At 41.7% G+C, this 14,072-nt stretch overlaps 1 protein-coding gene across 2 annotated transcripts; it reads right to left on the bottom strand.

Annotated features, from left to right (window-relative positions):
* Positions 1-1,035: 1,035 nt before the first annotated feature.
* Positions 1,036-13,901, bottom strand: foxk1 (forkhead box K1). Of its 2 annotated transcripts, XM_031289514.2 has the most exons (10): positions 13,456-13,901; positions 10,326-10,541; positions 7,181-7,379; positions 6,891-7,037; positions 6,445-6,638; positions 6,259-6,264; positions 5,937-6,109; positions 5,566-5,823; positions 4,539-4,712; positions 1,036-3,150 (listed from the first exon to the last, which is right to left on the bottom strand). In XM_031289514.2, exons 1-10 carry the CDS (start codon positions 13,899-13,901, stop codon positions 2,918-2,920), a joined length of 2,046 nt encoding a protein of 681 aa, XP_031145374.1. In that variant the 3' UTR covers positions 1,036-2,917. The 2 variants fall into 2 exon arrangements, with proteins under 2 accessions (XP_031145374.1, XP_031145375.1); XM_031289515.2 differs by lacking the exon at positions 6,259-6,264 and having other exon boundaries at positions 2,918-3,150.
* Between the last annotated feature and the right edge of the window lie 171 nt (positions 13,902-14,072).

The following is a 14,072-nucleotide window of genomic DNA, read 5'->3' as shown; positions in this document are numbered from 1 at the left end:
GTTGCATAAAGCCCGCCTCAACGGTTGTGACTGGTGTAAATCCCGCCTCAGCGGTTGTGATTGGTGCCTTGATTTTGGGGACATTGGGAATGGGCTTGAATGGGCTCTTCGCCAGACTGACTTGCAGAGCAAATCTCAAATTTGCCGGAAGTTCATCAGGGTTTACCCAGGCTATCCTGGTTGTTCACAGCATTGTCAAATTACATCTAAAACACTCAACAGCAGTTTTTGAGACAGCGTCCCAGTTGATAATCTACTGACCTCACTATGGCCTATTTCTTTGATATAAAGTAGTCCCAACGAAAACTGTTCACTGTGGGAGCAGTGGATTATGCAGAGTAACTGTGACATTTTTGTGGAAGAAGATGTTGCTGATTTTTTTTTTTTTTTTAAAGCAACTTCTGTGAGCACAAACATTCACCTCCATTGTATTGGGGTGGAGGCAAAAATCTCACAGGCATATAATCTAAGCAAGCAAAACCAAACCAAAACTATCAGCAAGGCTAGATACCACACAGATCATGTTTCCATGTACTTTGGCTGTACTGACCCCTTAAAAAGAGGTCCAGCTACAACAATAACAGGTCACCTTTTAAAAAGTCCTTAATGCAAAGCGTAGGTCACTACAAAAATGTTCTATGCTGCCTGGCCTTCTGTTCTGACCTCAGCTCAGTAGAGCTCCCCTGGGACACCCCTGGATTCATTTCTTATGATTTACACAATGGTCACAATTTTAGTCCGAACGTTGTTTCTTTTTTCCATCAGCTTTGTTATACTCTCCACTTTTGATTCTGTTACTTTCTTTGCAGTACATTTTATTTTTGTGGGTATTAAGGTTTGTATTACATTGATCTCATGCATGTCTGTTCTTCCCTGTTAATTATTTATACTGTTAAAAAATGATGGTACTTAAGAATAAAGATTGTTGGATACTTGCATTTCCTGCTTGGAAACCCAATGTTACCAAATGTAACAACAAGTGTGACAGAGACCCAAACATGGCTGACACCTGGTTACAGAGAAGACAATGTAATATTTAAGTCAATGAGGAATTTTAATTTGTGCTACACATTAACAAATCACAAAAACAGGAACATTTAAAAATACATATACTTCTCTTATTTCCAGAATGTTTACGTATTGACGACAGCTGTTTTTACATCGAGCAAAATATTTTTTTTTATTTTTTTCCAAAATCAGAAAAAATACCTTCTAAATAGCTTTGTCATTTAGCAGAAAGAGCAGCATACAATCATTACGCATCTTTTTTTTGTTTTTCTAATAATGTGCAACAACAATCACTGAAATATTGCGCAAATTGTGCCTGATTGCCAGCTAAAAATGAGGCCTGTGCAAGGGCATTCGGAAAAGCTAAAGGTGGAGTGAGAAAGATTAGAGAGGGGGGGAAAGTGCTGAAGAATATCTAATTAAGGCAGTGTCTGTGACAGGAATTGCCAACAGCTTGATGCCTCTGTAGAGACTGCAAAGATAGAAACTGCTCACTGAGGAGAGGGAGAGAGGTAGATTGGGAGAAAGGTTAAAGCATTTAGGGGAAATTGAAAGCAAAAGTGTGGGGAGCCAAGAGTAGAAAATTTGTCAGAAGTACCATACAGAAAGAAAGGGAAAAAAAGACAAGAGCAGTTGAAATGTGTGGTCATATGTTGGTCCCGCCCTTCCCCTGATAAAACTGATACAAGTCTACTGATGCAACATAACTGTCATCACTGTAGTGTTGCCGATCATGTACTGTTAAAGAAGCTGCTGTGTTAACAACAATCTAAAAAGGTAAAGCTGTCTAAAGGTTAAAATAAAATGACAAAAAAAATGTAGAAATATTTAAGGCTTTAAGGATTATTACAATAATGCTTTTCTGTGCTAAGACAAACAAAACGGTATGCACAGGCAGTTCCATTTCTCATTTTACCACTACTGAAATAAGAGGGAAAAAAATAAAACAATCAGTTTGTCTACATTAGGTTATCTCCACTTCAATCAACTCCAAATAGTTGCCTCTTTTTTTGCCCTTCTCTGCTCACCCCAGATAATCTTGAATCTGAGGAGCTTCACGCTGATAAACCAAACTGAGCTAAAGTGAAGCGAAAACTGCAAAGTCCTGGTTTGTTATTGCTGGATTTTCTTCAGTATCTTCTTTCAAAACAATACCCCTTTCTTTTTGTGCTTTACGTAGAAGGCAAGAAGGGATAGACACCTCACATTCTGGTCTAGGCCTTAATATTAACATGTTTCTTTTCTTTTAAGAGACAACCTGTTTTACAGTAAGGATTGCCTTAGGAAGAGTACAATCATATTCTTAACAGTCTCCCAAGCCCCAATGGTCTGGGTATACACAGCTAAGTCCTCTCTATTTTTCGGTCCACGACTGTGAAACTACGCATATATCAACTCTGATCATCACCGTTTCTTCTGTAAATGCCAGCCATTTCAAATCTCCGAACACACATTCCCTGGTTTTAAATCAGGCATTGACTCAAATCGGAAGTGCAGGAGAGGTGAGTTCTTTGGCCTGAGAGTGACAGTAACTGGTGCATCTCTATTATCCAACGTTCACAAAGTAAAAGTAGTGCTGAAATGATTTTAATATGCATAATGCTGTCATAACCTTTATATCCTTACTTGTGTTGTCAGTGAATGACGGATTACAATACAAAGACTGTAAAGCTGAAAAAGTCCTGAAAGAAATACTTGCTTTTTACATTCAGAATGTATTTAAAAGTTTGCATCTATTTTTGACCAAAATATATGTTCCTTACAATTTAATTCCCTTCTGTTGAGAGAGGCTGCCTGTACATTTTTTGGCCTTGTCGGCTGCAGTCATATCAAATGAGTATAAAAGGCGAAGCAGTTAGGGGACCATAAGGAGGCTGTCCATTGGGTACCTGGTAAGAGGCCCTGGGTTTTACTTCCTAGGGTCGTGGGTTTGTGATGTCATGGCAACGATGACAGGCTGCTGAGCAGGTGTGACTTGATGCTGAGCAGATTCAGTCCCACCCTCGTCCTCCACCTTTGGCCGCTTGGCCTGGGGCTCACCTGGCTGCTCAGCTAAAGTTTCTGCACTGGGCTGTCTGCTCACCAGCACTGGAGGGGAGCTGGAGGCCTGGGCAGCCAAGATCTGGAGAGGACTACTCAGGCCTGGAAAGCAAATGAAGAGAAAAAGAAAAGTTAGGTGGAGTAAGTATCTGGATGCCTTAATCCCCCATCTTTTTAAACAAAAACATCAGTCTATATTCATCAGCATGACTGCAGGGATTTCCCTGCCATTATACGGCTTAGGCACAGGGCCTAAGTGTTTTGTGCACCGCCGTAGAAGCGTATGAACATTAAAACAATGTGGAGAGCATCAGAACAAGCCAACGTACGGGACGGGCGTCCGCTTAGAGCTAGCGACTTCAGCACAGGCTCTCTAACTTCAGGTGGGCTGGCTTTAAGGTTGACCAGATATTCTCATTTTAGTGACAGGCTACTCCTCCAAGATTGATTTGGTAATGTTCTCCCTCGCTGCAACCGACAACCACTCAGCTTTATGCAAATAATGGCGCTATGATGTTGAGGGCTGGGCGATATAGCCTAAAAAAACTCCCAGATTTGTTCACAAAAACATCTGATTTAAATCGACCCCCCCCACTACTTAAAATTAGTTGTTGTTCAAAACAAGTTTTAACTTTATTTTGTTTTGACTCACACACACACTTATGATTATTCATGTCTCTTTCCCGAAATTCAGCCTTGGTACAGAATTACAGCCACTAGAGCCAGTCCCACAATGATCTTTCCTTAGGACGTGCCATTTCTGTGTCTGTAGCTTTAAATGCTATTGAGGAGGAGAGAGGGGGGGCAAGGTGGAGGGTGGGGGTGTGGTCTTGACAACTGCCATGCTTCGCTTGTTTTCAAGCCATGATGTCTCTCTCTTTCTCATGGGTGGGCCAAATTCTCTGGGCGGGCAAAGCAGAGGAAGGGGAGGTAATCTTGCTCCTTATGACCTCATAAGGGGCAGATTCCAGATCGGCCCATCTGAGCTTTCATTTTCTCAAAGGCAGAGCAGGATACCCAGGACTCGGTTTACACCTATCGCCATTTCTAGCCACTGGGGGACCATAGGCAGGCTGGGGGAACTCATATTAATGTTAAAAAAAACTCATAAAAGTGAAATGGTCATGCCATGGGACCTTTAAGTAAGTAATGAAACGACTAGTTAAGAAAAGAACTAATGTTGGTCCCTGTCGCTGCCATGTTGTTTGTGTATCTCTACGGCAAACACGCGGAGGGAGGGCTGAGCACATTCGGAATTATGGGAGCCCAGAGGGGAGCGTTGGCGGATGTAAAAACTGATTTTCATTTAAACAAATCAACGTTAACTACACATTTGAGTTATTCGATAAAATCGATTTATCGCCCAGCCCTAATGACGTCACCAATGTGCAAATAAGCGTATAACATCATTTGCGCCTAAGCGCTCTAAAAACCCTGGGAAAACCCTGGACTGGTCAATGTGTAAGGCAGTGATTGCTAAAAACTCTTACCAGATGCATTAGCAAGGCTGGTTGCTGGGGCAACAGTAGCAGTGGTGTGTTTGCCATTCTGGGTAACAGGACGAACAGGAAGTTGATGTAAACCTAGGGCCAGGTTTCGTCCATCCCCACCCTGCACCGCACTGTCCACAGTCTGGATCACTCGCTCTCTGTTAAGCTGGGCTTCTGATGGAAAACACACAATTCAAACATGTAAGAGCAAAACTAAATAGTTTATAGAAGTGCACATGTATGATCACTCGGCCAAAACTCAAAGCTCAGAAATATGTATCAGAAAATCTGGTTAGATTATGTTATGTTGTGATTGTGTTATGTTTTTTTATTGTGTCATGCACATCCAAATGCTCAGCCCACGTGGACTTAAAAGTGGGGAAACATTTGTCAGACATGAAGATAACTTCATGTAACATTACATAGAACGTAGAACAAATAAATCTGCCACAAAAAGGTTCCCTTCCTAAAACACGGCTTGTTTATTATAATCATACATTCATCCAGATTAGTGTAGCCGTTAATCATCATATAATGACCAATAAAACAGGAAATTGACTTCATCTTAAATCTCACTTAGATCTGATAACACAATATTTGCTTTTCAAGGAGACCATTTTTTTTATAGCCAATAGTCATGTACCTGACAGTAACTGTGCACACAGAGATGACTTTTACATCTATAATTGATAGAATACAAAGTGTCACAATTAGTAAGCTGACAGCCATCTGGTCAGTCAGTTTAGTCTTTCATTTCAGAGACAAATTGACAAAAGTTGACAATGAACATGTGAATGCTTGAATGTAGCCAAACGTCCAACACCATGCAAATAAAATGTGTGGGAGCTAAATGCAAACAGAAACCGTTTTAAGTATCTTCACAATACTGCAAAAAAATGCCAAACAATTATGGACAGATTTAAATAGTTAAAACTGTAGATGAGCAGACCAACATATATAATAAAATGTACTAATGTATAACATAATACAGACAAATCACTTCTTAAAGAGATTGCCATGGCTATACCTCTGAATTCACTGTTGCCTTCTGCTCCTCCAACAGAGGGAGTGCTGTACCCATTCAGAGGGTTGGAAGTTAGAGGGACGCTGGTAACCACCCGCACCATGGTGACAGAGGACTGAGTGGGATTCTGAAGCACGTGGATGGGCTGGACATGGCCGCCACCACCTGGAACGAAAGCAAGGGTTTTCCCCGGGCCAGAGGGCAGGACTGTTGGGTGAGGGGGTGCAGCCATGATGACATGCTGAGCACTGACTGGAGATCCTACATAGAGACAGACGCAAACAACAATTGAAATCTCTCTTATAGTGTATAATAAAAAAGCCTTCATGTGTGTGTCTTTGAACGTATTTGTATGCGACTACATGCAGGCTCACCTGGGGCACTCTGAGAGTACCTATACTCGGGGACAGATGCCAGTTTATTAGCCAGCTGTTCGTGGTGGTCGTGGGAGATAGGAGAGCCCTCCCTGCTCAAACATTCAGGAGTCTGCAGCCCACTGGATGAAGGAGAAAGAAGTCCCTGGTGGGTTGGGGATGCAGGAGCACTCCTGAAAAAGAAGGAATGAAGAGAAAAGAGACAGAAGCAAAGGAGAGGGACCAAAGAAATCAATTAATACATCAAGAGACCAGTAACTTACAAAGATCCTTCACTGCCAGTGCCTTCTGCTGAATATATTAACCTACAAATTAGACTTACTTTGTTCTATCCAATCAAATGATAGCCAGGAGCAGAAGCAGAGAGAAAGGAAGAAGGGTTAACAAAGTAAAATCAGAAGCGACAGAGCATGTGTCTGACAGTTTTGTGTGTGTGTGTGTGTGTGTGTGTGTGTGTGTGTGTGTGTGCACAAACCATGCAGCTGAAGGCCACAGGTGACCAACTTACCTAGAAGAGAGAGGTCCGAATGGTGTCCTAAAGCAAGCAACCCCTCTTTGTCGTCTTTTCCTGAAGGCTTGCTCCACCAATTTGCTCTCAGAAGCAGAATCCACACGCCAAAAACTGCCTTTCCCAGGCTCATCCTGAGAGCGGGCCACTTTCAGAAAGTAGCGGTTGAGAGACAGGTTGTGTCTGATTGAGTTCTGGAGGGGGGGGCAAAATAAATAATTTTGTCACTGAACACAGATCTTGAATGTTATGGCCAATGACCCTAAACAGGAAAAAATATTTATTTATTTAATTCTGAAATTACTGAAAGTAGCTGTAGCTATATAACTGTTAGTAAGTCTTCTGATTTCATCATACAACTATCTTCTAACATGTTACTCAGCTAACCGTCCCATACTGTGTGGCTGTAAAGTTTTACCATTTAGTTTAAGACAGAAAGAACCTACCTGCCAGCCCTTGTCTGCAGTGCGATAGTAGGGGTAGTGTTTGGTGATGTGGGAATAGATGCCACTAAGAGTCAGCTGTTTGTCCGGGGCAGAAGAGATGGCCTGGACGATCAGCTGTGCATAGGAATAAGGTGGCTTGGACTCATCCTGGACATACAAGAAACAAGTATTAAAATCCACACATCCTCAAGCACATATTGTATGTAAGCAAACTCTTTCAAAGTAAAAAAAAAAAAAAAAAATGTATTCTAATTCAAAATTAACTCATTTTGATGCTACTGAGTCTTAACCTTGGGGCTGTCTCCACCAGCCGACTCCCCCCGCTGCTCACTTCCCCCTCCTCTCTGCTCAGCAATGCTTCGTCTCTGCTCAGAAACAGCCTTGGCAGCATATTCAGCTGCTAACTGGAGGTCAGAGGTCACGTTGCGTCCATAGCGATACCCGGATGACCCTGCCCCTCGTGGACTAGCCGGACAGGAGTTAGGAACACTGAAGAAAAAGGAACACACAGGAAAAAGTCTGTGTTAATGGCTTAAAGTGATGGTTCATGGCCACTTCTGCAAGTGTAACAATATATAAGCAAGATTAATTTAATCCCCTCCATAGCTGCTTTGGTCACTACAGTCTCGCACCTTTGGACAAATACAACCTAGAATTTGTGTACATAAAAAGTTAAGTTATTTAGTCAAAATGAAACTATGTTCGATTCCAGCTCGTATAGCCTCTAATTGCATAAAAATCACATTCTGAAACATCCCATTGTCACCACACAACAAAGCTCAAATTAGCGATGAAAACTTCCTAGAATAATAAATAAACCATTACACACACACATACAGAAAGCTGTCATGTTTTTGTGAAGTGAGTCTAATGCGGCAATTATGTAAAAGAAAGGAAAAAATACATTACATGATTGAGAATATCGACTGGTGACTAATATACAACATGGTGGCCAGATAATGGCACTCGAAAAAAGGGAGTAAAGCTTTGCTTTTTACCAAATACTGTACATAACTTGAAAGTACTGGAAAACATCTGAGAAAATACAAAAAAAGGCTTATTCATAATTTTCAGGAAATCTTAACTGGAGTGCAAGAAATAAATACAAATGAAAATCCACATAACTCTTACGTCTTTCTGATAATTGTCTTATTATACTTTTATAATCTGTTCATTGTATTTTAATTTGAAAAGATCAAAAATATATTTTATATAGCATATTAGTGACAAATTTAATGCAACAGTACAAAGACAATTTCTTTTACACACAGTACACAAGAGCTACATTTGGAAAAATTATTCCAGCTCAGACCAAGGGTGTTCTAAACACAGAAAGTGATCATAAAACACACAACAACAAGCAAAAACAATCAAAAAGTATGTTAATTATTAACTAGGTTTTATCTGGTGCTGTTGAGAGACAAAACACAAGGAAACCCAGTAACTTATACAACACACACCTGCTTCTGTTAGTAAAGTAAACACTGGTTTCTGGGAGAGTCAGTGTGCTTTGATTTGCCTTTGGCAACAGAGAGCCACAGATACAGAGATAGTGACACACAGACACACATAGAGAGGGAGAGAGAGAGAGAGAGAGAGAGAGAGAGAGAGAGAGAGAGAGAGAGAGCGAGAGAGAGAGAGAGAAAATATGTTTGTATTTTTTGGCTGGGGAAACTAAGCTGCAACTATTTCATCCCTTTGCATGTGTACATGGGCCAGCAGTACACATGTGAATGCAGGTAGGGGCAGAAGAATGTTATTGTGTACAGCTCATTTAAGTTACCAAACAAGAAAAGTGACTCTTACCACCCTGTGAAGAGACACCGTTGGCATTTAAGTGGGAGCATGTGCTTTACACAATAATCTTTTGTTGTATGTCATGTATGGGGATACTGTCAAGAAAGGTGTCACAACAAAAAAGGCCACAGCTGAAGTTTTGGAAAGATGTATGAGCAAGCATCTTTACTCGTGTGTGTGTTTGTGTGTGTGTGTGTGTGTGTGTGTGTGTGTGTGTGTGTGTGTGTGTGTGTGTGTGTGTGTGTGTGTGTGTGTGTGTGTGTGTGTGTGTGTGTGTGAGAGAGAGAGAGAGAGAGAGAGAGAGAACAGGAGCTGAGGGCTGAGTAGGGAGGTTAGGGGGCTCTGAAAAGGAAACCACGAATGGACGGAAAAACGGCCTACAGGCAAAACAATCTGCCCGATAGCCAATCACGCGCCTCAAAGCTGCAGTCATTCCATATAAGGCAGGCACACACAAGCTGACATTGGTGGGGATGTGTGCTGTAGAAACCAACACAGACCACCAGAGGGCACAATCAGCACCACCATGCTTGCCAGTAGCACATGCTGTATACATTTATAGAGCAGTGATTTTTAAACATGTGCTATCACAGCTCATTAGAGGGCAGCTTTCCATCTCAACACAAACACTGCAGCTAATCAGTACACCTTCAACCAGAAAGGAAATTATCAGTGAATATGAGCTGATATAGTATGTGTTTTGTAAAAACATTGCAGGCCTTTGGGTCAAATGAGTAAAAAAAACTAAGGAAACAAAGCCTTACATGGACAGCAGACACAAGACAAGGTGAGAAAGTAAATCGCTCATATACTCTGATAGATCTAAACACTTACTGTATAATCCATCATGACACACAACAGAGTTATAAAGTGGTTTTGTTTTCAGTTTAGGTAAATGTCCCTCCATCGCCGATACCCATTTTGAAAAACAAGCAACCTCCTACCTTGCAAAAACAGATACATCCTTACATTAAATTGTAAAATTGAAAATCCTGATGTTTAATTGATAGTGCAAATCTTTTTAAAAACAGCAGGATTGAATAATATAAAGGCTGCAAAAAACAATATTTTTTATTACTGCGTAATTATTTTGGAAATGAATCACTTGGTCCATGTATAAAAAAAGTCACAGAAAATGCTGATTATGTTTTTCTAACATCCAATGTGATGTCATCCGATTGCTTTTTTGTCAGTTTACTATCACATCAGAAAAAGAAAATTCAGCAAATCCTCAAATTAAAGAAGCTGGAGTGTTTGGCGTTTTCATTTATAAAATTACACTTGATCAATTATCAAAACAGTTGCTAATTAATCTTCTGTCAGTGGACTAATCAAATTATTGACTTATCATAACAACTAATATTTATTTAATCTCAAAACTGGAGACTGAAAACACACATTAAAGCTCAGTGGAGTGGAGAACTGAGCTTAAACACAATTTCACAACAATGAACTGAAAAGTTGTCTACAAGAAGTTTCCAACAACTTCCAAATACTTTGACTGGTCTCTTACTGCCAAATCTGGACAATCTGCATTGCATTTATGAAGTGTTTGTGTATTGCATGCTGTGTTTGCATTTATCAATGTGCACCTGTTGGGGTTCATATCATTGTGTGTGTCTGTGGGTCTCCCCTTACCTGAGGGTGCCTGTGGGCGAGGGCAGCGGAGAGCCAAATGCCCTGATGTTCTCTTCATGCTGCTGCATTGTGGGAATGCTGATTTTGAGAGGGGATATGTGGGGCAATAGCGGGCGAGGGGGGAGAGAGAGCTGCTCCCGCTCTCTGTGCTCCTCAGGATGCAGGAGTGACATAAACTGGATCTTGATTACTGTACTGGGAAAACGAAACACACACCTAGAGAGCAGGAATGCAGGAGGGAGAGATAGTGGAAGCAACAGGACAGAAGAAATGGGAAACGGAGAAAGTTAGATTAGTGCATTCTCTCCTATACATTATAACAAGCATTATAACATATTCTAAAGTGACTGTTTTGGAACGTTTAATCGAATGCCATGATCTTCCTCGGCAGATGGAGTTTGCCCAGTTGACATAGAAATGTATTTGTTTAAATTCTTGTTTTAAGACTCAAACTTCTTGTCCTTAAGTGCTCAGGAAAATGGAAATTTTAACATTTACAACAATGTTCAATATACTGTACACTGTTATTGTATGTTTGAAGTTACACATAGTGGGTAGAAAAACACCTTCCTCAAGTGACTGCACTTTCCCCTTAACTGGGTTTGTTTCTAATATAAACAATATCTTTAGTCAACACCGACAAGAAACTAGTCTGGTTTAGACTTAACACACCACCTGCTAACCTGCATTTCCTCTTTTTTTAGGCAGGTCTGGACAACTGCCTCAATAAAAGCAGGGATCAGTCCAGGCCCAAGTCAGTTCAAGGTGAAACAAGCCCATGAAAATAATTATGTGTGTGAGGGATTGAGTAAATGTTTTACTATGGAACCTCAATAATACATGTAAATAGTGTAATATATCCTAGCAGGTTCAGGCAGCAACATTGTATATTCAGTGTTGTTAGGTCTTCGTGACTGCAACCATCTTATCTGCCAAAATATGATGACTGTATCTTCTTTAAGCAAAACACTGAATCCCTACTAATTCTAGGGGTTCCAATTCAGACCTCCCTGAGACGAACCAATACAAAAACCATCCCCACACAGGACCACAGATGCGTTGTAAGCAGTTTCAGACAGTTAAACCAGTCTATGTGTTCCATTCCATCGTTTCTCTATAATTTGTCACTGAAAAACTGCAGCTGTCAATGAAAATACTGAACCCATGTCAAGCCTGCTCACAGCTGTCTGTGGCTAAAGCAGGCCATCCTCAACAACTGTCCATGCAAGAAAAGCACTAGTGAGAAAGGACATAGTCTGGTGGCAACTCTGAAGGAGCTTCAGAGTTCCACAGCTGTGATGAAAGAGACTGTGCATAAAACAACTTTTGCTTATTTCCTTCACCAGTCCCAACTGTATGCCAGAGAAGCAAAGAGAAAGCCACTGTTCAAAGAACTCACATGACATTTTGAATAGTGTTAGTCCTAGAGAGAACATGTGAGAGACTAGGGAGGTCATTATACAAGAAATGTAGTAGTTGATACCAGTGAAATTTCACAATTCGATATCATGGTCAAAAACAAAACAATAAATCCCATGTACTTTAACATACACTTCTTTATAATATTTATTTCAGGATAAGGATGACAAGGATAACACCTTGGATTTGTTGTTCAGTGTTTCTCACAGAATTGGATTATATTTGTGGTGAAAGCTGATCGTTGGGGTCACTCTTTATTTTCAGTTTCAACTTTCTGTCACTGTTTTGCTGTGCAGTGCCTCGTACTGGTACAGTACAGGTAGAAAAACAAGTAATGTCACGTTTTCAGAATTTTGTCATCAACTTGGTACCGAAGTATTGGTTCTCGAGATAATCCTATCTGAGACAAGGCAGGAGGCAAGACATGAAAATTGCAGGCTCCAGAGGCTGTAAACATGGCTATGTTTGATATGGCTTTGGTTTGTGAGTTTTGTGTTTACTCCATGTGCTCCTGCAATGAGGATGTCTTTCCAGCCTGTACTTCCTGTTCAAAGCCTGACACACCCCCAAACAGTCATGACAGCCAATCAGGATAAGGGCACAACCCCCCACCCCCCCCACCCCACCCTCCTCCTCCACCCTGTGATTGACACACACAAAGTCAATGCTTTCAGTTTTTTAAGATTGCCACCGTATTAACCAAACCAGTGAAGGCAGCCTTGACAGTGGTGCAACAAAGCTAAAACCATATTCAAACACCAGATGGTACCTCTTGATACCCAAAAAAACATTTCAAGTTTCATTACTAAGCAAACACACCTCTTCTCACAAGACTCATGGATTGAGCTGTCAGGGGTGCGTTTGTTTACATTAAAAGGTAACGTGACGGCGACACGTTGGTTAGCAGCTCCACAACTAGCTAGCTAGCTAACATAATCGCCCTGGAACTGACACGACTTTTACCAGCAGCCAAAATATATGAATTTAAAAAAAAAAAATTGGAATTAGCCAGTTCTACCACAACACGATTGTTTCGAAATATCATAGGAACCTTTCTTTTTCTGCATTTGCTAACTACCTAACGCTATTGTCGGTAACGGTAGGCCAAATTAGGCTAGATTTGCTAACGGCTAAAACTATCTACTAACGTTGGGTTAATTCACTGATTTACAAAGTGGGGTAAATGTACCCTGAGACAAATGAATAACAGTTATAATTTGACAGCTCACAGTGGAGACATTTTGGATTATTATGTTTACAGCATCACTGTCCAAACAAAGGTTACAGTGCACTTATCCGAAACTTTACCCGATCAGACCAAATCAAACCGCTCAGATTAGGGGTGCCATGACAAACTTTGTATCCCCTTCAGAATACGTTTACCGTTTTGCCGGTTATATACATTGGGAAAGCTAGCTAGTACATCCACCAAAACAATTCATTTTGTTGTTGTTGTTGTTGTTGTGCGTTAACATAGCCCACATACAATGTTATAGATGTTTTAAAGTTTGATTCAATCGTTGGGTGTCTAGTAAGGGGGGAAAAGACTTTAAATGGGATAAGAAATATATCATGACACCGGCTCCGAGGTTTTTAGTCCATCAGTAGGTCAATGCCTAACTTGAACATTAAAGTTTGCTCTGCAACAGCCAACCACCGTGTTACCATAATTAGCCTGTCGGTAGCGGCTATGCTAACTGCCTGCACTCACTCTCTGGGAAGCGACAGCGGCGGCGCCCCTCTCCGCTGGAACACCCCGTCAACGAACACGCCATTCTTGCCCAAGCACCGGAGGGAGAAACCGCTCGCCTCGTCGTAGTTGATCTGCAGGTGTCGCCGTGAAATGAAGCTCGAGTGACCCATGTTGACGTCCACGGAGCCGTGAGACGAGTTCCGGCCTATGGTGATCGTCCTCTGGCGCATCACAAACTCAAAGTCCCGGCCCTCGAGTCTGGCCAAGGCCTGCAGAGGAGGACAAGCGAGTCGCACGGGAAACATCCCGGCGTCGGCACGGGCTTCCATCATCGGAGGACCCAAGAGGGCGAGCGAGGGCTGATGATAGGAGTGCGAGGTCACCGCGACGCGCACGGGACTGCATGGTGCCGACTGTAAAGCGAGCAGGGCTCGAGCTCCGGTGTCGTCCCGGTAGTCTGCCATCTTCTTTCGGAGGGTCAACACACTCTCACACGCACACACACACACTTTACTTTTCGTACACACAGAGTTGCAACGTGAGAGTTTTCGGCCAGGGCACTTGTTCGCTCCGTGGCTCTCGGAACAACATGGAGTCCGAGTCGGTGTAAGAACGGGACCGGAGTCTCTACAGGA

Source organism: Sander lucioperca, chromosome 4 (assembly GCF_008315115.2).
Source record: "Sander lucioperca isolate FBNREF2018 chromosome 4, SLUC_FBN_1.2, whole genome shotgun sequence".
NCBI classification, from domain to species: Eukaryota; Metazoa; Chordata; class Actinopteri; order Perciformes; family Percidae; genus Sander; species Sander lucioperca.
This window is presented reverse-complemented; position numbering and strand designations above follow the sequence as displayed.